The sequence below is a fragment of the Dreissena polymorpha genome, chromosome 9 (genome assembly GCF_020536995.1).
Source record: "Dreissena polymorpha isolate Duluth1 chromosome 9, UMN_Dpol_1.0, whole genome shotgun sequence".
In the NCBI taxonomy this organism is placed as follows: domain Eukaryota; kingdom Metazoa; phylum Mollusca; class Bivalvia; order Myida; family Dreissenidae; genus Dreissena; species Dreissena polymorpha.
This window is the reverse complement of record NC_068363.1, coordinates 92,225,483-92,251,326: the sequence shown is the minus strand read 5'-3', so window position 1 is coordinate 92,251,326 and position 25,844 is coordinate 92,225,483. Positions and strand designations below refer to the sequence as shown.

Genomic DNA, 25,844 nt, shown 5'->3' with positions numbered 1-25,844 from the left:
ACGGCCGGCCCGGTCAATACTCAATTGACCGGTCAATATGCCAACCCTGGAAGTCTGCGCAGGCTTATCAGGGACAACACTTTCCACCTGAACTAGACTTTTGCTCTGAAGAAACTTTTCTTAACCGCAAAATATCATAAAAGCTGTAAGTATCATTCCTGATAAGCCTGTGTGAAATGCACAGGCTAATCTGGGACAACATTTTACACATATGCATTAAACCCTGTTATCCCAGAGTGAGCCTACAATGCTGTCACAGAAGCACATTGTATTTGTATATTTCTGACTGCATCAGTTAATAACAGACTTGTTATAAGTAAACAAAATTTAGAATACATATGTTGGCTTTGCCTACTTTCAACAGTTCCACAGTGACGTCATGTGCAATGTATAGAATACTACTGCAACTTCATGTACATTTAAAATGGCGTCCGTTTATGAAATTCGTAAACAGAAAATTTTTGACTCGACTTATGAAGCTAACATACTCAAAATCTCCAATTTTGGTACCAAAGTATACCCCCCGACTTATGAGCTGGCTAGACTTATGACTGCGTTTTTACGGTACATAAAGGACCATTAAATGTTCAGCTGTTACCACATTAGTTTTACTGCTGCAGTATGGCTTCTTTTTCAAGTTCAGTAATCAAGTTCAGTACTTACTTAACTGTCGTATATTTATAGAAATGTTATTGAAGTTGGTATTTTTAACCATCAATAAACAGTTACTATTACCTTTAAAAATGTATGGTTATCAGGGGTTTCACTGGACTAAAAAAAGTTGTCCCCACTTTTTCTCGGCGTGAAAAAACGTCTGTTCTTCTTACCTTATTTTTAATGAAAATAATTTTTTTTTTAAACTTAGAACTAAATTAATTTCATTGACTATGTTATTACTTTTATTTAAATGTTTCCTATAATAACTCAAATTACAAGAAGTAATTGATAAGTCTTCAAATGCTATATTTTTATATAAAAAACATTTTTCTATATGATAAACAACACATGTGACCAAAATAATCAAATAATGTAAATTACTGCAACAGTAGGCTGCATCAATATTTAACCCTTAAAGCGCTGGAGCTGAATTTTAAAGGCCTTTGCAAACAGTTTGGATCCAGATGAGACGCCACAGAACGTGGGGTCTCATCTGGATCCAAACTGTTTGCTATTCTGATAGTATTCTTTGAAAAAAAATGAAGAAAATGCTTATTTTACAAATTCAGCAGACGACATTTTAGCAGACGACAAATTTCCCAGCATGCAAAGGGTTAAGATTTGTGTATTCAAATGTAGAACCACAGAACCAAAGATAAGGATTCTAATTGTGTTTATTTCTTTAATGCTCGAAATAAAAACTATTGTCACCATAAAGTAGCTTAAACATGACAATCTGAAAATAACGCTATACTTGCACAGCGCTTAATCCTTCTTCCAAACAATATCTGTATTTGTTGAAATAACAACTGTCTGCCCTTATTCATGCTAAATTTCATCATGATTGAGGACAGACAATGTTCGAATGTTCAGAAATCAAATCCAAAAAGATATTTACGGTTTATCTTGAAGGATACTCTATGCACATACATTAAGCCCTGTTTTCCCAGGGCGACACTAATATTTTATTTTATGCTTTCCGGTGGTTTATAGAGAAATATCAGTGAATTAAAACTGATGATTTCACTGTTTCCATCAGTGAAAATTATCGATAATTTTCACTGTTTACTGTGAAATGACGTCATTTTTTTGACGAAATGACGTCATTATCCAAGCCAAATTCTTCAGTTAAACTCTTTAACCATGTATATAAACTGTTAAAAAAGGCATAAAATAAAAAGAAAATTTGTTGGAATCGGTGGAATATCGATTTTAATTCACTCATGTTCATAGAAAAAATATATTTTCACTCGTGGCGCAATATTATTTTCTATGATCACTCGTGAATTAAAATCGATAATCCACCGAATCCAACAAATTTTCTTTTTATTTTATGCCTTTTTTAACAGTTTATATACATGGTTAAAGAGTTTAATATCTTCACAGCAGTACTCAGGGTTTTTTCTCTTGATTAGGGGAAAAGGCATGGCCTTCCATTTTTGGGAAACAAATATTGACAAAACTGAAAAAGAATTCACAAAGTAAGCTTAAAATTTGAGGAAAATTGCATAATTTTAAAGAAATTCTCATAGGGAAAGGGGCCTTTTTCTTACGGGGAAGGGGCCTTTCTCTTAGGGGGAAGGGGCCTATAGAAGGCCCTTTCTTAAAAAAGAAAAAAGCCCTGATAATGGACAAGAAACCTAAGATAGAACTGAATAAGATGTTTCATTAGTGGCCCTCAAAACGACCTCTCTCCACCTCCTGTGTATGTTTGAAGGAAAACTATGAAATCAATAGCAAGATTTTGTTTCCTTATTGTGCTAAAAAGCATTTATAAACTTTCATGAAATCAAATGCAAGTGTTTGTTTCCTTTCCTTCTTGTGCTAAAGGGCTTTATCATTGAGAAAGCAGTTTGTTTGTAAAATGCTTTCGTTGTTGTATACATTGGGATATGGGATATACAGGTATGAACCAGTTTTACATGAACCTCCTTCAGTCAAGTAGGCAATATCATGTTGACATACAGAATTCTGACTTAGCCTTGGTAAAAAACTAGTTCAATGATTGGTAAGATTTATTTAAGCAAATATACTTTTACAATACATATGTCGAATTCTGTTATGGCAGATTTATATAAGGAATGCACTTGTACAGTACTAATGTTGATAACTATTATAACTTGAACTAGTATGTTACGTATAAAACTGTCAAATGCCTAAAGAATAGATTCAATTGCATTCAGATGACAGACCAACGACTTTTTGCAAAGAATGAAAGCACAACATAATGGGTTTGAATCTATTGATCTGAGGTTAAATTTAGAAAATAGAAGTTTTAATGAAAGTGCATAGTACAATTATTTTTTTAGGAGAGCATGATAACATGTTTGTATTCTTTTTTGTAATTATACATTTATTAACTGCTCTGTTGCAAAATAAGTTGTGGGTGAAGCCTGAATGTCATGTGTTCAAATGCTAAGATCAATTATTGAACACATTACAAACAGGCATTACGTGTTGCTTAAAAAAAAGGTTTGGTTTTTGTGCCTAAATGAAGCCATTATTTCACCATTTGATTCTGGGGCAAGCAGTTCAGTTTTTATTCTGATACATTCAAAGAGAATCAAATTTAACAGGTTGTGGTAGCTCTGTAAAGTTAATAAATCATATTGTACTGTTGATACTCTTACTATAGTTTAAAAGATAAATATATTTTGCTGGCAAATAATCACTAATTATTTTTGTAGGCCATACATTGTCGAAGTATCATACCTCTTCAAGATACCCCATGCGTGAAATGTCCATTCACTGCAAAGGTTAGTGCATATTACCACATTATACATGATACATTAACATTGAATGTTCTTAAAACATGTTATTTATTTGACATATGATCTATCATGGCAACTTGTGGTGTTCTGATATAAGAACAATATAATCCATGCCATGCGAAAATTGGTCTTATTACACTAGCCTGCGTATTCCCACAGTCTGGTCAGCAGCTGCCCTTTCCGCTAAAAAGACCACAAAACCATGAGTGAAGATCCCCGTTTCTTGGGAAAACTTAATGCATGTGTGTATAGTGTTATCCCAGATTAGCCTGTGCAGTTCAAACAGGCTAATCAGGGATGACGCTTTCCGTTTTAGAAGTCTCTTCTAATTAGAAGTCCAGTTTAGGCAGCAAGTGTTGTCCCTGATTAGCCTGTGCAGACTCCACAGGCTAATCTTTGATGACACTTTACGCAAATGCACTAAGCCCAGTTTACACAGAACACTGTTCAAATGAATGTGGCTGTTCTATCTTTCAGGTGACTGCCCCGTCTGACCTGAAAGTGCTAATGAGCGCACTACATGAGGATATCAATGAGGTGGAGGGGGACCCAGCCTGGTCAGAGTTCAACTTCCGCCAGAAGATCCCAATGCCAAGCTGCCTTATGTCCATAGTGTGCGGAGACATCACATATAGGTAGTATGCTAAGCTGTTTCATGTCCATTGTGTTTGAACACATAACTTATAGGAAGTAATATTGAAGAATGGTGTGTAGGTTTTGAAGAGTGGTGTGCAGGTTTTGAAGAGTGGTGGTCAGGTTTTGAAGAGTGGTGTGCAGGTTTTGAAGAGTGGTGTGCAGGGTTTGAAGAGTGGTGTGCAGGTTTTGAAGATTGGTGTGCAGGTTTTGAAGAGTGGTGGTCAGGTTTTGAAGAGTGGTGTGCAGGGTTTGAAGAGTGGTGTGCAGGGTTTGAAGAGTGGTGTGCAGGGTTTAAAGAGTGGTGTGCAGGGTTTGAAGAGTGGTGGTCAGGTTTTGAAGAGTGGTGAGCAGGTTTTGAAGAGTGGTGAGCAGGTTTTGAAGAGTGGTGGTCAGGTTTTGAAGAGTGGTGGTCAGGTTTTGAAGAGTGGTGAGCAGGTTTTGAAGAATGGTGTGCAGGTTTTGAAGAGTGGTGGTCAGGTTTTGAAGAGTGGTGTTCAGGTTTTGAAGAGTGGTGTGCAGGGTTTGAAGAGTGGTGTGCAGGGTTTGAAGAGTGGTATGCAGGTTTTGAAGAGTGGTGGTCAGGTTTTGAAGAGTGGTGAGCAGGTTTTGAAGAGTGGTGTGCAGGTTTTGAAGAGTGGTGTGTAGGTTTTGAAGAGTGGTGTGCAGGTTTTGAAGAGTGGTAAGCAGGTTTTGAAGAGTGGTGTGTAGGTTTTGAAGAGTGGTGAGCAGGTTTTGAAGAGTGGTGAGCAGGTTTTGAAGAGTGGTGTGCAGGGTTTGAAGAGTGGTGTGTAGGTTTTGAAGAGTGGTGGTCAGGTTTTGAAGAGTGGTGAGCAGGTTTGAAGAGTGGTGTGCAGGGTTTGAAGAGTGGTGTGTAGGTTTTGAAGAGTGGTGTGCAGGTTTTGAAGAGTGGTGTGCAGGTTTTGAAGAGTGGTGTGTAGGTTTTGAAGAGTGGTGTGCAGGGTTTGAAGAGTGGTGAGCAGGTTTTGAAGAGTGGTATGCAGGGTTTGAAGAGTGGTGAGCAGGTTTTGAAGAGTGGTGTGCAGGTTTTGAAGAGTGGTGTGCAGGTTTTGAAGAGTGGTGTGAAGGTTTTGAAGAGTGGTGTGCAGGGTTTGAAGAGTGGTGAGCAGGTTTTGAAGAGTGATGTGCGGGTTTTGAAGAGTGGTGTGCAGGTTTTGAAGAGTGGTGGTCAGGTTTTGAAGAGTGGTGTGCAGGGTTTGAAGAATGGTGAGCAGGTTTTGAAGAGTGGTGTGCAGGTTTTGAAGAGTGGTGTGCAGGTTTTGAAGAGTGGTGTGCAGGGTTTGAAGAGTGGTGTGCAGGTTTTGAAGAGTGGTGTGCAGGTTTTGAAGAGTGGTGGTCAGGTTTTGAAGAGTGGTGTGCAGGTTTTGAAGAGTGGTGTGCAGGGTTTGAAGAGTGGTGTGCAGGTTTTGAAGATTGGTGTGCAGGTTTTGAAGAGTGGTGTGCAGGTTTGGAAGAGTGGTGGTCAGGTTTTGAAGAGTGGTGTGCAGGGTTTGAAGAGTGGTGTGCAGGGTTTGAAGAGTGGTGTGCAGGGTTTGAAGAGTGGTGTGCAGGGTTTGAAGAGTGGTGGTCAGGTTTTGAAGAGTTGTGTGCAGGGTTTGAAGAGTGGTGTGTAGGTTTTGAAGAGTGGTGTGCAGGTTTTGAAGAGTGGTGTGCAGGTTTTGAAGAGTGGTGTGCAGGTTTTGAAGAGTGGTGTGCAGGTTTTGAAGAGTGGTGTGTAGGTTTTGAAGAGTAGTGTGTAGGTTTTGAAGAGTGGTGTGTAGGTTTTGAAGAGTGGTGTGCAGGGTTTGAAGAGTGGTGAGCAGGTTTTGAAGAGTGATGTGCGGGTTTTGAAGAGTGGTGTGCAGGTTTTGAAGAGTGGTGAGCAGGTTTTGAAGAGTGATGTGCGGGTTTTGAAGAGTGGTGTGCAGGTTTTGAAGAGTGGTGGTCAGGTTTTGAAGAGTGGTGTGCAGGTTTTGAAGAGTGGTGTGCAGGTTTTGAAGAGTGGTGTGCAGGGTTTGAAGAGTGGTGTGCAGGTTTTGAAGAGTGGTGTGCAGGTTTTGAAGAGTTGTGTGTAGGTTTTGAAGAGTGGTGTGCAGGGTTTGAAGAGTGGTGTGCAGGGTTTGAAGAATGGTGTGCAGGTTTTGAAGAGTGGTGTGCAGGTTTTGAAGAGTGGTGTGCAGGGTTTGAAGAGTGGTGAGCAGGTTTTGAAGAGTGTTGTGCAGGGTTTGAAGAGTGGTGTGTAGGTTTTGAAGAGTGGTGTGCAGGTTTTGAAGAGCGGTGTGCAGGTTTTGAAGAGTGGTGTGCAGGTTTTGAAGAGTGGTGTGCAGGTTTTGAAGAGTGGTGTGTAGGTTTTGAAGAGTGGTGTGTAGGTTTTGAAGAGTGGTGTGCAGGGTTTGAAGAGTGGTGAGCAGGTTTTGAAGAGTGATGTGCGGGTTTTGAAGAGTGGTGTGCAGGTTTTGAAGAGTGGTGGTCAGGTTTTGAAGAGTGGTGTGCAGGGTTTGAAGAATGGTGTGCAGGTTTTGAAGAGTGGTGTGCAGGTTTTGAAGAGTGGTGTGCAGATTATGAAGAGTGGTGTGCAGGTTTTGAAGAGTGGTGTCCAGGTTTTGAATAGTGGTGTGCAGGTTTTGAAGAGTGGTGGTCAGGTTTTGAAGAGTGGTGAGCAGGTTTTGAAGAGTGGTGTGCAGGTTTTGAAGAGTGGTGTGCAGGGTTTGAAGAGTGGTGTGCAGGTTTTGAAGAGTGGTGTGCAGGTTTTGAAGAGTGGTGTGCAGGTTTTGAAGAATGGTGTGCAGGTTTTGAAGAGTGGTGGTCAGGTTTTGAAGAGTGGTGTGCAGGGTTTGAAGAGTGGTGTGCAGGGTTTGAAGAGTGGTGTGCAGGTTTTGAAGAGTGGTTTGCAGGTTTTGAAGAGTGGTGTGCAGGTTTTGAAGAGTGGTGGTCAGGTTTTGAAGAGTGGTGGTCAGGTTTTGAAGAGTGGTGTGCAGGTTTTGAAGAGTGGTGTGCAGGTTTTGAAGATTGGTGTGCAGGTTTTGAAGATTGGTGTGCAGGTTTGGAAGAGTGGTGGTCAGGTTTTGAAGAGTGGTGTGCAGGTATTGAAGAGTGGTGTGCAGGGTTTGAAGAGTGGTGTGCAGGGTTTGAAGAGTGATGTGCAGGGTTTGAAGAGTGGTGAGCAGGTTTTGAAGAGTGGTGTGCAGGGTTTGAAGAGTGGTGTGTAGGTTTTGAAGAGTGGTGTGCAGGTTTTGAAGAGTGGTGTGCAGGTTTTGAAGAGTGGTGTGCAGGTTTTGAAGAGTGGTGTGTAGGTTTTAAAGAGTGGTGTGCAGGGATTGAAGAGTGGTGATCAGGTTTTGAAGAGTGGTGTGCAGGGTTTGAAGAGTGGTGAGCAGGTTTTGAAGAGTGGTGTGCAGGTTTTGAAGAGTGGTGTGTAGTTTTTGAAGAGTGGTGTGTAGGTTTTGAAGAGTGGTGTGCAGGGTTTGAAGAGTGGTTAGCAGGTTTTGAAGAGTGATGTGCAGGTTTTGAAGAGTGGTGTGCAGGTTTTGAAGAGTGGTGGTCAGGTTTTGAAGAGTGGTGTGCAGGGTTTGAAGAGTGGTGTGCAGGTTTTGAAGAGTGGTGTGCAGGTTTTGAAGAGTGGTGTGGAGGTTTTGAAGAGTGGTGGTCAGGTTTTGAAGAGTGGTGTGCAGGTTTTGAAGAGTGGTGTGCAGGGTTTGAAGAGTGGTGTGTAGGTTTTGAAGAGTGGTGTGCAGGTTTTGAAGAGTGGTGTGAAGGTTTGGAAGAGTGGTGGTCAGGTTTTGAAGAGTGGTGTGCATGGTTTGAAGAGTGGTGTGCAGGGTTTGAAGAGTGGTGTGCAGGGTTTGAAGAGTGGTGTGCAGGGTTTGAAGAGTGGTGAGCAGGTTTTGAAGAGTGGTGTGCAGGGTTTGAAGAGTGTCGTGTAGGTTTTGAAGAGTGGTGTGCAGGTTTTGAAGAGTGGTGTGCAGGTTTTGAAGAGTGGTGTGTAGGTTTTGAAGAGTGGTGTGCAGGGATTGAAGAGTGGTGAGCAGGTTTTGAAGAGTGGTGTGCAGGGTTTGAAGAGTGGTGTGCAGGGTTTGAAGAGTGGTGTGCAGGTTTTGAAGAGTGGTGTGTAGGTTTTGAAGAGTTGTGTGTAGGTTTTGAAGAGTGGTATGCAGGGTTTGAAGAGTGGTGAGCGGGTTTTGAAGAGTGATGTGCGGGTTTTGAAGAGTGGTGGTCAGGTTTTGAAGAGTGGTGTGCAGGGTTTGAAGATGGTGTGCAGGTTTTGAAGATTGGTGTGCAGGTTTTGAAGAGCAGGGTTGCGACTTAACTTGAAAAGTCAGGGAAATTTGATTTAGTTTCAAGGTCAGTGAAAAGATGCATGCTTTGAAGAGGGGGATGCATGCTTTGAAGAGGGGGATGCATGTTTTGAAGAGGGGGATGCATGCTTTGAAGAGGGGGATGCAGGCTTTGAAGAGGGGGATGCAGGCTTTGAAGAGGGGGATGCAGGCTTTGAAGAGGGGGATGCAGGCTTTGAAGAGGGGGATGCAGGCTTTGAAGAGGGGGATGCAGGCTTTGAAGAGGGGGATGCAGGCTTTGAAGAGGGGGATGCAGGCTTTGAAGAGGGGGATGCATGTTTTGAAGAGGGGGATGCAGGCTTTGAAGAGTGGGATGCAGGCTTTGAAGAGGGGGATGCAGGCTTTGAAGAGGGGGATGCAGGCTTTGAAGAGGGGGATGCAGGCTTTGAAGAGGGGGATGCAGGCTTTGAAGAGGGGGATGCAGGCTTTGAAGAGGGGGATGCTTGTTTTGAAGAGGGGGATGCAGGCTTTGAAGAGGGGGATGCATGTTTTGAAGAGGGGGATGCAGGCTTTGAAGAGGGGGATGCATGTTTTGAAGAGGGGGATGCATGGTTTTAAGAGGAGGATGCATGGTTTTGAAGAGGGGGATGCAGGCTTTGAAGAGGGGGATGCAGGCTTTGAAGAGGGGGATGCATGGTTTGAAGAGGGGGATGCAGGCTTTGAAGAGGGGGATGCGGGTTTGGAATAGGGGGATGCAGGCTATGAAGAGGGAGATGCAGGCTTTGAAGAGGGGGATGCAGGATGGAAGAGGGGGATGCAGGTTTTCAAGAAGGGATGCAAGCTTTGAAGAGGGGAATGCACATTTTAAAAGGGGTATGCACATATTGTAGAGGGAGAGGCACGTTTTTAAGAGGGGGATGAAGGTCTTGAAGAGGGGGGATGCACATTTTGAAGAGGGGATGCACGTTTTGAAGAGGGTGGGATTCAGGTTTTGAAGATGGGGATTCATGTTTTGAAGAGGGGCAGTGCTACAGCTAGGATTTAAAAAGGGCAGGGGGGGCTTTTTTGTCAAAAGGGCACTTTTAACGTGCAGTATTATGCCAAAAGGGCACTTTCGAGCGTGCAGGCTTTTCTGGAATGCTTCCTGTTGCATGTTAATTTATGTTATTAATAATTGATAGAATATATTATTCCCATTATTATTTAACCATTTAAATATAATGTCTACAATGAGGAATAAATGAATTATTTGTAATCTTATAAGAGATTTATTAATTTTATATGAAAAAAAAAAAATTAAGAGCAGGGGGGGGGGGGGGCCTAAGAAGGGCAGGGCGGAGGTTCAGGGGGGCAGGGTGGGGCGCCCTTCAATTTAGGCCTAGCTGGAGCACTGGAGGGGGATACATGTTTTGAAGTCTTTAAGAGAGCGCAGGTTTTAAAGAGAAGGGTGCAGGTTTTGAAGAGGGAGATTCAGGTTTCAAAGAGTGGATGTAGGTTTTGAAGAGGATGTGGAAAATACATTGAGACTTAGTGTAAACCAAAAAATTTAAATGTATGCAAAATCGTGTATTGTTATGCAAGGCATCTTACAATTTTCTTGACTTTGAAAATAAATGAAAATAAAACCTTACACAATTTTGACACACTTCTTTGTAATATAAAAATTACTTGAAAAGCACTAGAAAACAGTTATGTTAGTGCTTTTGCATGTTTGCTCATAATCTTTTTTATATGTATGCAGAAACCCTTTTCCATGATTTCATTATCTGGACCATTCAATGTGTCATTTTGAGCTCTAACATTTCCAGCTGACATAATCTTTCAGGGATGTTGGTCCACGCACAAGGGTCTGGGCAGAGCCAGAGTTAGTGGAGCAGGCAGCCTGGGAGTTTGCAGAGGTACATTCCACCTGCTTAGCTTATACGAGATGTGTTCTGAGAAAACTGGGTTTAATGCATGTTCGTAAAGTGTCGTCTCAGATTAGCCTGTGCAGTCCGCTCAGGCTTATCAGGGAAGACACTTTCCGCCTAAATTGGATTTTTGCTAAGAAAAGACTTAATTTAAACGAAAATTGTCATAAAAGCGGAAAGTGTCGTCCCTGATTAGCTTGTGCAAACTGCACAGGCTAATCTAGGACAACACTTTACGCACATGCATTATGCCCAGTTTTCTCAGAACTCGACTCATATTAGTGGAATATTAGTGGAATAAATCTCATTTGGAACAAATATTTTATATTTGTTCAAACAGTGTAAGTCTCCTGTACATTTTGCATTTTCCATGTTGAACTGGTTTTTTTTTTTTAATTCCATAAATCTCATAATAAAAAAAAGACAACAAACAAATTAAAAATAGACAGTTTTCTTGTTACCTTTGTCAAATACTTAAAATTTGAGCTCTAGATGATATTTTCCATCTAAGGGTATTTAACTTGTGATATTTTCAATTCATGCTTTATATACAACCCCCAAGATTTTTTTCAAAGGATTAGTAGAACTCTGTTTTGTTGGTCCAGTTGTAATACCCCCTGACTCGATGTCTGTTTTGTTGGTCCAGTTGTAATACCCCCTGACTCGATGTCTGAATTTTGCAATAATTTTTATCCAGAATTGGACAAGTTTAACAATTGCAGGCAGTTAAGTGGTGTATGGCAGGCTGGTCTTGCTGCCTGTTTGCCTCAAATAGGTGCATCGAATAATCTTGATATATAGAGGATATTTGTTGGATTCGGTGGATTATCGATTTTAATTCACGAGTGATCATTTGAGTGAATTAAAATCGATAATCAACCGAACCCAACAAATTTCCTTTTTATTTTATGCTTAATTTCACAGTTTATATACATTGTTAAAGAGTTTAACTAAAGAATTTCATTGAGAACATGGCGTCATTTTGTCAAAAATGACCTCATTTAACATAAACAGTGAAAATTATCGATAATTTTCACTGATAATTTTCATTGTTTGAAACAGTGAAATTATCAGTTTTAATTCATTGATATTTCTCTATAAACCACCGGAAAGCATAAAATAAAACTCGGTTATTGTTAAAAATAAAAAAAATTCAGACATACTAATCTCTCACCCCATGTCAGATGCATGGTTGGTGTGTATCTAGAGTTTACAGACATGTGCTTATATCAATTCCCCATGCACTGTTGGTGTGTGTTTCAGACAGAGAACATGCTACAGGTGGCTGAGGAGCTGATGGGTCCCTATGTGTGGGGCCAGTACGACCTCGTGGTGCTGCCCCCTAGCTTCCCTTTCGGGGGCATGGAGAATCCATGCATCACCTTTGTCACACCCACACTGATTGTAAGTACATGACATCTGGGCATGTGTTCACAAACCCAATCTAAGACTAAAGAATAAAGAATAGTCATAGACACAATACCAATAACTCAGACTTTGAATGTATACAGTTACCACGAGTTTATTCCGATAGTCCGTTCCGGCAGAAATTTCCGGATTAACGAATCTTTCGGATTATCAAACCAGTGCCGTTACAAGACCTAAATATTTACCTTATGACAGAAACCTTATGTACATTTACATACTTTTTTCACATCAAGAATGATATTTTCTTGTTACGCAGACATTTATTTAGTTTAAAAAAATCAAATGTTAAACAATGTAAATGCAACAACGCGTAACCAAATTTTATTACATGTACACACATGACCTAAAGCTCTGTAAATGTTACAATCACACTGTTAAGCTTTGATTGCTAAGTATTAAATCGATATTTCATTGCTGTATACACTTTCCATGAGGACAGCGTGTATCTTGTGTGATACTGCCACAGTGAAAAGACATTGTCATGGGTTGCATGTGAGCTGTAAGCTGGTGACGTCACAGAGTTACAAATCAAGGTTGTTGAAGGCAAATGAAAATAAAACATAAAACTGCGATATTTTTTTAATATCTTTATCTGAAGTAGCATGTCATTTTAAGTGATTAACAGTTTTGTGATGACGGTCCGATTGTAATCAGCGTCTTAATTGCATGTTCAGCTCATTGAAGACATAAAAGAAAATCAAACATCTAACCAAGTGTGTCCTTAAAGATGCATTGTGTAATGCCGACATCAATTTAAGTTTAAAGAATCATGTTTAGTCACGCCTATAAGCTATCACGCCTAAACACAACAATACTTCACGCCTCGGTGAATGCGCTTTTGTTTATACGGCGGACGGGCGATTAAGCCCCCATGTTGGGAAGCATCCGGATTAATGAGACATAATTACAGCTAAATACACAGATCTTTGCTGCAAAATCTACGTTTGGATCCGTAACGCGAGATTTCGGACTTAACGGGTAAAATGACTTAAGACTAAGATTAGGTTGGTTAAAAGGACCCCAGCAGTACAGTACAGGGTCAGTCTGTATGTCTATCTGTCAGATGTTGTGTGTCATGATGGACCCCAGCAGTACAGTACAGGGTCAGTCTGTATGTCTATCTGTCAGATGTTGTGTGTCATGATGGACCCCAGCAGTACAGTACAGGGTCAGTCTGTATGTCTATCAGTACAGGGTCAGTCTGTATGTCTATCAGTGGACCCCAGCTGTACAGTACAGGGTCAGTCTGTATGTCTATCAGTGGACCCCAGCTGTACAGTACAGGGTCAGTCTGTATGTCCATCTGTCAGCCCCAGCTGTACAGTACAGGGTCAGTCTGTATGTCTATCTGTCAGCCCCAGCTGTACAGTACAGGGTCAGTATGTATGTCTATCTGTCCCCAGCTGTACAGTACAGGGTCAGTCTGTATGTCTATCTGTACCCCAGCAGTACAGTACAGGGTCAGTCTGTATGTCTATCTGTCAGCTGTACAGTACAGGGTAAGTCTGTATGTCTATCTGTACCCCAGCAGTACAGTACAGGGTCAGTCTGTATGTCTATCTGTCAGCCCCAGCTGTACAGTACAGGGTCAGTCTGTATGTCTATCTGTCCCCAGCTGTACAGTACAGGGTCAGTCTGTATGTCTATCTGTCAGCCCCAGCTGTACAGTACAGGGTCAGTCTGTATGTCTATCTGTCCCCAGCTGTACAGTACAGGGTCAGTCTGTATGTCTATCTGTACCCCAGCAGTACAGTACAGGGTCAGTCTGTATGTCTATCTGTCAGCCCCAGCTGTACAGTACAGGGTCAGTCTGTATGTCTATCTGTCCCCAGCTGTACAGTACAGGGTCAGTCTGTATGTCTATCTGTACCCCAGCTGTACAGTACAGGGTCAGTCTGTATGTCTATCTGACCCCAGCTGTACAGTACAGGGTCAGTCTGTATGTCCATCTGTCAGCCCCAGCTGTACAGTACAGGGTCAGTCTGTATGTCTATCTGTACCCCAGCAGTACAGTACAGGGTCAGTCTGTAAGTCTATCTGTCCCCAGCTGTATAGTACAGGGTCAGTCTGTATGTCTATCTGTCAGCCTCAGCTGTACAGTACAGGGTCAGTATGTATGTCTATCTGTCCCCAGCTGTACAGTACAGGGTCAGTCTGTATGTCTATCTGTACCCCAGCAGTACAGTACAGGGTCAGTCTGTATGTCTATCTGTCCCCAGCTGTACAGTACAGGGTCAGTCTGTATGTCTATCTGTCAGCCCCAGCTGTATAGTACAGGGTCAGTCTGTATGTCTATCTGTACCCCAGCAGTACAGTACAGGGTCAGTCTGTATGTCTATCTGTCAGCCCCAGCTGTATAGTACAGGGTCAGTCTGTATGTCTATCTGTAAGCCCCAGCAGTACAGTACAGGGTCAGTCTGTATGTCTATCTGTCAGCCTCAGCTGTACAGTACAGGGTCAGTCTGTATGTCTATCTGTACCCCAGCAGTACAGTACAGGGTCAGTCTGTAAGTCTATCTGTCCCCAGCTGTATAGTACAGGGTCAGTATGTATGTCTATCTGTACCACAGCAGTACAGTACAGGGTCAGTCTGTATGTCTATCTGTACCCCAGCAGTACAGTACAGGGTCAGTCTGTAAGTCTATCTGTCCCCAGCTGTATAGTACAGGGTCAGTCTGTATGTTTATCTGTCAGCCCCAGCTGTACAGTACAGGGTCAGTATGTATGTCTATCTGTCAGCCTCAGCTGTACAGTACAGGGTCAGTATGTATGTCTATCTGTCCCCAGCTGTACAGTACAGGGTCAGTATGTATGTCTATCTGTACCCCAGCAGTACAGTACAGGGTCAGTCTGTATGTCTATATGTCAGCCCCAGCAGTACAGTGCAGGGTCAGTCTGTATGTCTTTCTGTCAGCCCCAGCTGTACAGTACAGGGGCAGTCTGTATGTCTATCTGTCCCCCAGCAGTACAGTTCAGGGTCAGTCTGTATGTCTATCTGTCAGATGTTGTGTGTCATGATGGACCCCAGCAGTACAGTACAGGGTCAGTCTGTATGTCTATCTGTCAGATGTTGTGTGTCATGATGGACCCCAGCAGTACAGTACAGGGTCAGTCTGTATGTCTATCTGTCAGATGTTGTGTGTACCCCAGCTGTACAGTACAGGGTCAGTCTGTATGTCTATCAGTACAGGGTCAGTCTGTATGTCTATCAGTGGACCCCAGCTGTACAGTACAGGGTTAGTCTGTATGTCTATCTGACCCCAGCTGTACAGTACAGGGTCAGTCTGTATGTCTATCTGACCCCAGCTGTACAGAACAGGGTCAGTCTGTATGTCTATCTGTCATATGTTGTGTGTCGTGTACATTGAGGTCCCTAGCTGTACAGTACAGGGTCAGTCTGTATGTCTATCTGTACCCCAGCAGTACAGTACAGGGTCAGTCTGTATGTCTATCTGTCCCCAGCTGTACAGTACAGGGTCAGTCTGTATGTCTATCTGTCCCCAGCTGTACAGTACAGGGTCAGTCTGTATGTCTATCTGTCCCCAGCTGTACAGTACAGGGTCAGTCTGTATGTCTATCTGTCAGCCCCAGCTGTACAGTACAGGGTCAGTCTGTATGTCTATCTGTCCCCAGCAGTACAGTACAGGGTCAGTCTGTATGTCTATCTGTCCACAGCAGTACAGTACAGGGTCAGTCTGTATGTCTATCTGTACCCCAGCAGTACAGTACAGGGTCAGTATGTATGTCTATCTGTCCCCAGCTGTACAGTACAGGGTCAGTCTGTATGTCTATCTGTACCCCAGCAGTACAGTACAGGGTCAGTCTGTATGTCTATCTGTACCCCAGCAGTACAGTACAGGGTCAGTCTGTATGTCTATCTGTACCCCAGCAGTACAGTACAGGGTCAGTCTGTATGTCTATCTGTACCCCAGCTGTACAGTACAGGGTCAGTCTGTATGACTATCTGTCAGCCCCAGCTGTACAGTACAGGGTCAGTCTGTATGTCTATCTGTCCCCAGCTGTACAGTACAGGGTCAGTCTGTATGTCTATCTGTCAGCTGTACAGTACAGGGTAAGTCTGTATGTCTATCTGTCAGCCCCAGCTGTACAGTACAGGGTCAGTCTGTATGTCTATCTGTCCCCAGCTGTACAGTACAGGGTCATTCTGTATGTCTATCTGTCCCCAGCTGTACAGTACAGGGTCAGTCTGTATGTCTATCTGTCCCCAGCTGTACAGTACAGGGTCAGTCTGTATGTCTATCTGTCAGATGTACAGTACAGGGTCAGTCTGTATGTCTATCTGTCCCCAGCTGTACAGTACAGGGTCAGTCTGTATGTCTATCTGTCAGCCACAGCAGTACAGTACCGGGTCAGTCTGTATGTCTATCTGACCCCAGCAGTACAGTACAGGGTCAGTCTGTATGTCTATCTGTCAGCCCCAGCAGTACAGTGCAGGGTCAGTCTGTATGTCTATCTGTCAGCCCCAGCTGTACAGTATAGGGTCAGTCTGTATGTCTATCTGTCAGCCCCAGCTGTACAGTACAGGGTCAGTCTGTATGTCTATCTGTAAGCCCCAGCTGTACTGTACAGGGTCAGTCTGTATTACTATCTGTCAGCCCCAGCTGTACAGTACAGGGTCAGTCTGTATGTCTATCTGTCAGCCCCAGCTGTACAGTACAGGGTCAGTCTGTATGTCTATCTGTCAGCCACAGCAGTACCATACAGGGTCAGTCTGTATGTCTATCTGTAAGCCCCAGCAGTACAGTACAGGGTCAGTCTGTATGTCTATCTGTCAGCCCCAGCAGTACAGTACAGGCTCAGTCTGTATGTCTATCTGTCAGCCCCAGCTGTACAGTACAGGGTCAGTCTGTATGTCTATCTGTCAGCCACAGCAGCACAGTACAGGGTCAGTCTGTATGTCCATCTGTCAGCCCCAGCTGTACAGTACAGGGTCAGTCTGTATGTCTATCTGTACCCCAGCAGTACAGTACAGGGTCAGTCTGTATGTCTATCTGTACCCCAGCAGTACAGTACAGGGTCAGTCTGTGGGTCTATCTGTCAGCCCCAGCTGTACAGTACAGGGTCAGTCTGTATGTCTATCTGTCCCCAGCTGTACAGTACAGGGTCAGTCTGTATGTCTATCTGTACCCCAGCAGTACAGTACAGGGTCAGTCTGTAAGTCTATCTGTACCCCAGCAGTACAGTACAGGGTCAGTCTGTATGTCTATCTGTCAGCCCTAGCTGTACAGTACAGGGTCAGTCTGTATGTCTATCTGTCCCCAGCTGTACAGTACAGGGTCAGTCTGAATGTCTATCTGTACCCCAGCTGTACAGTACAGGGTCAGTCTGTATGTCTATCTGTCAGCCTCAGCAGTACAGTACAGGGTCAGTCTGTATGTATATCTGTAAGCCCCAGCAGTACAGTACAGGGTCAGTCTGTATGTCTATCTGTCAGCCACAGCTGTACAGTACAGGGTCAGTCTGTATGTCTATCTGTCAGCCTCAGCTGTACAGTACAGGGTCAGTCTGTATGTCTATCTGTACCCCAGCAGTACAGTACAGGGTCAGTCTGTATGTCTATATGTCAGCCCCAGCAGTACAGTGCAGGGTCAGTCTGTATGTCTTTCTGTCAGCCCCAGCTGTACAGTACAGGGGCAGTCTGTATGTCTATCTGTCAGCCTCAACTGTACAGTACAGGGTCAGTCTGTATGTCTATCTGTACCCCAGCAGTACAGTACAGGGTCAGTCTGTATGTCTATCTGTCAGCCTCAGCTGTACAGTACAGGGTCAGTCTGTATGTCTATCTGTACCCCAGCAGTACAGTACAGGGTCAGTCTGTATGTCTATCTGTACCCCAGCAGTACAGTACAGGGTCAGTCTGTTTGTCTATCTGTCAGCCCCAGCTGTACAGTACAGGGTCAGTCTGTATGTCTATCTGTCAGCCCCAGCTGTACAGTACAGGGTCAGTCTGTATGTCTATCTGTCAGCCCCAGCAGTACAGTACAGGGTCAGTCTGTATGTCTATCTGTCAGCCCCAGCTGTACAGTACAGGGTCAGTCTGTATGTCTATCTGTCAGCCCCAGCAGTACAGTACAGGGTCAGTCTGTATGTCTATCTGTACCCCAGCAGTACAGTGCAGGGTCAGTCTGTATGTCTATATGTCAGCCCCAGCAGTACAGTACAGGGTCAGTCTGTATGACTATCTGTCAGCCCCAGCTGTACAGTACAGGGTCAGTCTGTATGTCCATCTGTCAGCCCCAGCTGTACAGTACAGGGTCAGTCTGTATGTCTATCTGTCCCCAGCTGTACAGTACAGGGTCAGTCTGTATGTCTATCTGTCCCCAGCTGTACAGTACAGGGTCAGTCTGTATGTCTATCTGTCCCCAGCTGTACAGTACAGGGTCAGTCTGTATGTCTATCTGTCAGCCCCAGCTGTACAGTACAGGGTCAGTCTGTATGTCTATCTGTCCCCAGCTGTACAGTACAGGGTCAGTCTGTATGTCTATCTGTCCACAGCAGTACAGTACAGGGTCAGTCTGTATGTTTATCTGTCAGCCCCAGCTGTACAGTACAGGGTCAGTCTGTATGTCTATCTGTCAGCCTCAGCTGTACAGTACAGGGTCAGTCTGTATGTCTATCTGTCCCCAGCTGTACAGTACAGGGTCAGTCTGAATGTCTATCTGTCCACAGCTGTACAGTACAGGGTCAGTCTGTATGTCTATCTGTCCACAGCTGTACAGTACAGGGTCAGTCTGTATGTCTATCTGTCCACAGCAGTACAGTACAGGGTCAGTCTGTATGTCTATCTGTCAGCCTCAGCAGTACAGTACAGGGTCAGTATGTATGTCTATCTGTCCCCAGCAGTACAGTACAGGGTCAGTCTGTATGTCTATCTGTCCACAGCAGTACAGTACAGGGTCAGTCTGTATGACTATCTGTCAGCCCCAGCTGTACAGTACAGGGTCAGTCTGTATGTCTATCTGTACCACAGCAGTACAGTACAGGGTCAGTCTGTATGACTATCTGTCAGCCCCAGCAGTACAGTACAGGGTCAGTCTGTATGTCTATCTGTACCCCAGCAGTACAGTACAGGGTCAGTCTGTATGACTATCTGTCAGCCCCAGCTGTACAGTACAGGGTCAGTCTGTATGTCTATCTGTACCACAGCAGTACAGTACAGGGTCAGTCTGTATGTCTATCTGTCAGCCCCAGCAGTACAGTACAGGGTCAGTCTGTATGTCTATCTGTACCCCAGCAGTACAGTACAGGGTCAGTCTGTATGTCTATCTGTACCCCAGCAGTACAGTACAGGGTCAGTCTGTGGGTCTATCTGTCAGCCCCAGCAGTACAGTACAGGGTCAGTCTGTATGTCTATCTGTCCCCAGCTGTACAGTACAGGGTCAGTCTGTATGTCTATCTGTCCCCAGCTGTACAGTACAGGGTCAGTCTGTATGTCTATCTGTCCCCAGCTGTACAGTACAGGGTCAGTCTGTATGTCTATCTGTCCCCAGCAGTACAGTACAGGGTCAGTCTGAATGTATATCTGTCCCCAGCTGTACAGTACAGGGTCAGTCTGTATGTCTATCTGTCAGCCCCAGCTGTACAGTACAGGGTCAGTATGTATGTCTATCTGTACCCCAGCTGTACAGTACAGGGTCAGTCTGTATGTCTATCTGTCAGCCCCAGCTGTACAGTACAGGGTCAGTATGTATGTCTATCTGTACCCAGCTGTACAGTACAGGGTCAGTCTGTATGTCTATCTGTACCCCAGCTGTACAGTACAGGGTCAGTCTGTATGTCTATCTGTACCCCAGCAGTACAGTACAGGGTCAGTCTGTATGTCTATATGTACCCCAGCAGTACAGTACAGGGTCAGTCTGTATGTCTATCTGTCCCCAGCTGTACAGTACAGGGTCAGTCTGTATGTCTATCTGTACCCCAGCAGTACAGTACAGGGTCAGTCTGTATGTCTATATGTCAGCCCCAGCTGTACAGTACAGGGTCAGTCTGTATGTCTATCTGTCCCCAGCTGTACAGTACAGGGTCAGTCTGTATGTCTATCTGTCCCCAGCTGTACAGTACAGGGTCAGTCTGTATGTCTATCTGTCCACAGCTGTACAGTACAGGGTCAGTCTGTATGTCTATCTGTCAGCCTCAGCTGTACAGTACAGGGTCAGTCTGTATGTCTATATGTCAGCCCCAGCTGTACAGTACAGGGTCAGTCTGTATGTCTATCTGTCCACAGCTGTACAGTACAGGGTCAGTCTGTATGTCTATCTGTCCCCAGCTGTACAGTACAGGGTCAGTCTGTATGTCTATCTGTACCACAGCAGTACAGTACAGGGTCAGTCTGTATGTCTATCTGTACCCCAGCAGTACAGTACAGGGTCAGTCTGTATGTCTATCTGTCCCCAGCTGTACAGTACAGGGTCAGTCTGTATGTCTATCTGTCAGCCTCAGCTGTACAGTACAGGGTCAGTCTGTATGTCTATCTGTCAGCCTCAGCTGTACAGTACAGGGTCAGTCTGTATGTTTATCTGTCAGATGTTGTGTGTTGTGTACATTGAATGTGTGAATTTATAGTCATATTCATCAGCATGGGAATCTGGTCACCTTGGTAATTTTTGTGTTTTTGTTTCAAGCAGAGCAGAGTTATGGCATCTCTTTAGAAATGAAATTATACCCCAACAAATTAAGTTTGAGTATTTATTTTTTAGCTCGACAATTATATATGAAATATATATAGTGGAGCTATCCTACTCACCCCGGCGTTGGCATTTCCTTTAGCGTTAGCGTGCAAATGTTTAAGTTTTCGTACTACCCCAATTATTTTCATTGTCCCTTGACATATTGCTTTCATATTTTGCATACTTGTTAACCAACATGACCCCAACCTATCAACAAGAGCAGACCACTGTATCAAGCATTTTGTCATAATTATGGCCCCTTTTCCACTTAGATAATTGAACATTTTGCTTACATTGCCATAACTTCTTTATTTATGATCACATTTTATTATTACTTTGACAAAACAACACTTACCTGAATACCACATTGGATTCCACCCGAACAATACCCCACGCCCCTACCCAGAAATCCCCCCCCCACCCCCGAAACATCATCTCATAAATTACCACACCTCACATTATACCCCCCTCTCACCCCCTACCCCCCCCTAAAAAAAATAATATTTTTTTATGTCCCCCACTATAGTAGTGGGGGACATATTGTTTTTGCCCTGTCTGTTGGTTGGTTGGTTGGTCTGTCCTTCTGTCTGTCTGTCTGTCTGTTTGCGCCAACTTTAACATTTTGCAATTACTTTTGCTATATTGAAGATAGCAACTTCATATTTGGCATGCATGTGTATCTCATGAAGTTGCACATTTTGAGTAGTGAAAGGTCAAGGTCATCCTTCAAGGTCAGAGGTCAAATATGTGGCCAAAATCGCTCATTTTATGAACACTTTTGCAATATTGAAGATAGCAACTTGATATTTGGCATGCATGTTTCTCATGAAGCTGCACATTTTGAGTGGTGAAAGGTCAAGGTCAAGGTCATCCTTCAAGGTCAGAGGTCAAATATATGTGGCCCAAGTCGCTTATTTTATGAATACTTTTGCGATATTGAAGATAGCAACTTGATATTTGGCATGCATGTGTATCTCATGGAGCTGCACATTTTGAGTGGTGAAAGGTCAAGGTTAAGGTCATTTTTCAAGGTCAGAGGTCAAATATATGTGGCCCAAATCGCTTATTTTATGAATACTTTTGCGATATTGAAGATAGCAACTTGATATTTGGCATGCATGTGTATCTCATGGAGCTGCACATTTTGAGTGGTGAAAGGTCAAGGTCAAGGTCATCCTTCAAGGTCAAATATATGGGTCAAAATTGCGCATGTAATGTCACTTCTGCAATATTGAAGCTAGCAATTTTTATATTTGAAATGCGTGTTTATCTCAAGGAGCTGCACATTTCGAGTGGTGAAGGGTCAAGGTCAAGGTCATACTACAAGGTCAAACATCATATAGGGGGACATTGTGTTTCACAAACACATCTTGTTTCCTTTATTTTTATTTTTTTTAAAAAGATCGCCTAATAAATGACCACACCCCACGTTCTACCCCCTCTCAAGCGCCCCCCCCCCCCCCCCTCCCCAATTTTTTTTTTTTCCCCTTTTTTTTCTTGAAGATCGTCTAATAAATTCATGAATATGAACAATTTCCCCATTATGGCTTACGTACTACTGTCAAGCACTCGATTAGTCTATGCGTGCTTTCCTTTGACAGCTCTTGTTAGTTTCATTCTGTGGGTTGGTCAATCTTCATAAAAAGTCATAAGTTTATGGGGCAAACTACTTTCATGTTTCTCAAGAGATTTAATGGCACATGAAATTTATCTTCAATTAAGGGTACAAATGAAAGAAACTTGAACCAGTACAAATTCGTGAGTGTTTGAGCTTGCACATGGCTGTAAAGCGGTGAAAAGGTATTTGGTCACATTTGTTACAAACTCAAGTTGAACTTGTGTGGAAAATAACTTTCCTGCATTGATAGAACTTTACAAACATGAATTTAATTTGATTTTTATTGTGTTTCTCATAACATGTTATTGCTTGTTTGTTGAAACTTTACTAATTATTAACAATGATCTTGCAGTTATCTGTGCATTTGGGAGCAGGTAAATCTAAATTCAGCTGAATTATCTCTCTCCGTTAGAAACAGACTTTGGACTTGTTTTGTATATGACTCAAAAGTATTACTTCTCTTGGGAATAAATTTGAATATTTGGTCTTTCCTTTTCTATGTACATTTGTCAAGTTGGAGATTGTCAGTGCTTTTATTCTCTCTAAAGTTGGGACAGTTATAAGTGGCCTTTGCTTCAGCACAAATATTTAATAGCCTTCAGGGTTTTGTTGACTCGTATCTTACACATGGGGAATTTATCTACAAAGAAATGTGTTTCCTAAAATGTTTTAAAGAATGTGTTTCTTTTTGCCAAAATAGCAAAAAAAGGCACCATCCCCAATAGTTTCAAAAAAGCAATTAATATTAAAATCCTGTATTTGTGTAGCAAAATAAACATAGTTTTATTAGAATGTTATTTGTTTTTTTGTAAATTTTCTATGATTTCTTGAAAAAAGTTATAAATATAGTAGACCTTTTTCACATTCCTCATATCATATGCGAGTTCTGTAGGATGAGCCTCCCTTGATAATTTTTTTTTAGAACAAGGTCCTTATGGGCCTTAGCTTGTAATATGTGAGGACCCAGAGTGAATTCCAGCACTATCTAGTTAACACGCTATACACACGAAAGATGTGATTTTTTTGTTATTATAGCTGCAATTTCCAGCTACTTAGTTTTTACCGAAAGATTTTCAAATTTGGTGTTATCTTTATTGTGGTGGTGGGGGGGGGGGGGGGGGGAGCTGGAGCACTAAGAAGAAACCTCACCAGTCTTCGGTAACAGTATGGTGACCACCAAGGTGTGTGGTTAGGCTTTCTGTTGCCTGTGTGACTCCACCTCCCCAACATTTTTACAATGTGGAAAATCATGTTGTAAAATGTACAAACAATACATAAAAGTGTCCATATTCTAACAAGGTCTTCATATTTTGCTAAAAAAATGTACAATGTTATTTATACTTAGTACTCAGGAGGCTTGCATAGGTTTAGCGTTTATCAAAACTGATACCACGGCTGAGCATGGCCAAATTTATTGTTATTGGAAAGATAAAAATACCTGTTTGTATTCAGACAAAGCCATGGGTAGTCGTTTGGTTTAGTTACTTATGGCAGTTCCTAAAATTGAACATTTTTATAATAAAAAAACATCCTAAGGCCTCTCAAAAGTGATCAGTTGTTAGGCAAATGTTTAAGAGATCAATCACAATGAATATAAGAATATGCTTCTTTCATTTTTGATGAAATAAAAGGTGAGCAAAAAGTGCATAATAGAAAACTAATTTTGCCCATGTAAAATGAAAATTTCCTCTAAACACATTCAAAGCCTTATGTACTGCAGTAATGAGCTCTTAATACAATCATCTGGCCTAGTGTTTGTCATTGATTTGTGTTACTGTTTAAAACTACCGGTGAGTCCTTAAATCATGTAGATTTTATTGTAATTCATAGATGCCAAAATTAAATGCAAGGAATAAAGTTTTGAACCTATACTGCCATGCTGCTCGATGTGGCGTTAAATAAGATTATTTTCTTTCAAGGTTTATCTTGGCGTTAAATAAGATTATTTTCTTTCAAGGTTTATCTTGGCATTATGTAAGATTATTTTCTTTCAAGGTTTATCTTGGCATTATGTAAGATTATTTTCTTTCAAGGTTTATCTTGGCATTATGTAAGATTATTTTCTTTCAAGGTTTATCTTGGCGTTAAATAAGATTATTTTCTTTCAAGGTTTATCTTGGCATTAGGTAAGATTATTTTCTTTCAAGGTTTATCTTGGCATTATGTAAGATTATTTTCTTTCAAGTTTCATCTTTTATTTTTTGCAATTTTTGCCACATCACAATGTTAAAAACAAAAATCAACATGAAAGCAAATATTTCTAGTATTATAGTATTAAAGCAAATGAGAAATAAAGCTGCCTCATAAGAGATATGTTTTAAAGATCAATTATTTGTTATTTCTTTGCAGCGAAGCGTTAGATAAATTTATTGGATTTTATTGTGATTATACCAGTTATAAACCTTCATTCTATAAGGTCAGTTTAAACGATAAAACTTATTTCTAATTTAATACTATGCAGCAAAGCGTATGTAGCTCCTATCGTGGTTTATATGACACTTGAACACATAAAATGACTGCTATTTTCAACTGCACTTTACGGTATGATGAATAGTTCAAGCATTTTTGAACGTTTTTTCACATGCAGGCTTATGCCCTGGATCGCGAGAAAATGTTAATGTATAACCTACATAAATTAAGTAACCCATCAATTTCGTGAGTGTCCTTTTAGTTTTCTAGGTTGTTCATGTTGTTAAATGATTAAACAGCACTTTTAAGTGTTTTTAGAAATATACTTGTATTTATAAAATATGTTAAATTTCTTATCAGTTTTCACAAAATTTAACCTCTCAGCAAGTTGCAATTTCAAGAAGACAAGACTCAGAATTTACTGCATTTATTTAAACTACAATATAACATGCTGTATGATAGAAAAAAGTGATAATATTTGGTTGGTTAAAACCCATACTTATGATGATGACTTAAAGGCTGGTCTTGGACATGCTGGCGTGTTGTTCTTTTTTAGCTCTGCTGTTTTCGGAGAAAACCCGAGGTATTGTCATAGCCAGCTCGTCGTCCGACATCCGCCGTCCGTGTGGTGCTAAAACCATAACATTTTTTTAAGGTTTTGAACATTCGCTCTAAACTCAAAGTGCTTCAACCTACAACTTTGAAACTCCATGTGTAGCTGCACCTTGATTAGTTCTACATGCCACACCCACTTTTGGGTCACTAGGTCAAAGGTCAAGGTCACTATGACCTCTAAAAAAAAATAATCTGACAAGCTTTCATCATTCAAAACTGCACCCACAGCCGAGCGTGGCACCCGTTATGCAGTGCTCTTGTTTAAGGAAATAGTAGTACTAGTCATACTACAGTTAAAATATACTTTATTCAATGGTCATGTTAACTTTATAGGGTAATGGATAGAGTTGTATGTGTATGTATCCAGCGATCAACACATATGGTAGGGTTTACTAAAATATTCATTAAAATAAAATTGGGACTTACAGCTTTATCATCTGGGATGTCCAAACTTTTAAGTGCTGAATGAACTAATAATATGATGATGTTACATATTGATAGTTTAATAGTTATACACTATACAATTGCTATGAAAAGTTTCAGGAGAAAAATGTTTTTTACTTTATTTTACTTTATTTTTGTCTTGTTGGTTGGTTAAAAGTTGTTGAACACAGAATAATTAAGCTAAAGTTATAATCATGTATATGTCTTTTTTTTTTAAACTGTTAAAACAGAATGTGCGAAGTTAACATCATACTAATGGTTTAATTGTTTTTACATAAATGATTTTATGCCCCCAAAGGGCGCATATAGTTTTTGCACTGTCGGTCGGTCGGTCAGTCTGTTTGTCTGTCTGTCAATCCGTCACACTTTTCGTGTCCGCTCTCTAATTCAAGTAGTTT

The 25,844-nt window shown here is 41.9% G+C and overlaps 1 protein-coding gene across 3 annotated transcripts in view; it reads left to right on the top strand.

Moving 5' to 3' along the window:
• LOC127844988 (leukotriene A-4 hydrolase-like) overlaps window positions 1-25,844 on the top strand; it is a 98,381-nt gene that overhangs the window by 30,479 nt on the left and 42,058 nt on the right. For all 3 annotated transcript variants that reach the window (XM_052375595.1, XM_052375592.1, XM_052375593.1), the window contains exons 5-8: window positions 3,345-3,413; window positions 3,906-4,063; window positions 10,161-10,233; window positions 11,509-11,649. In XM_052375595.1, coding sequence (XP_052231555.1) covers window positions 3,345-3,413; window positions 3,906-4,063; window positions 10,161-10,233; window positions 11,509-11,649 — 441 coding nt within the window. The remainder of the gene's footprint in view (window positions 1-3,344; window positions 3,414-3,905; window positions 4,064-10,160; window positions 10,234-11,508; window positions 11,650-25,844) is intronic.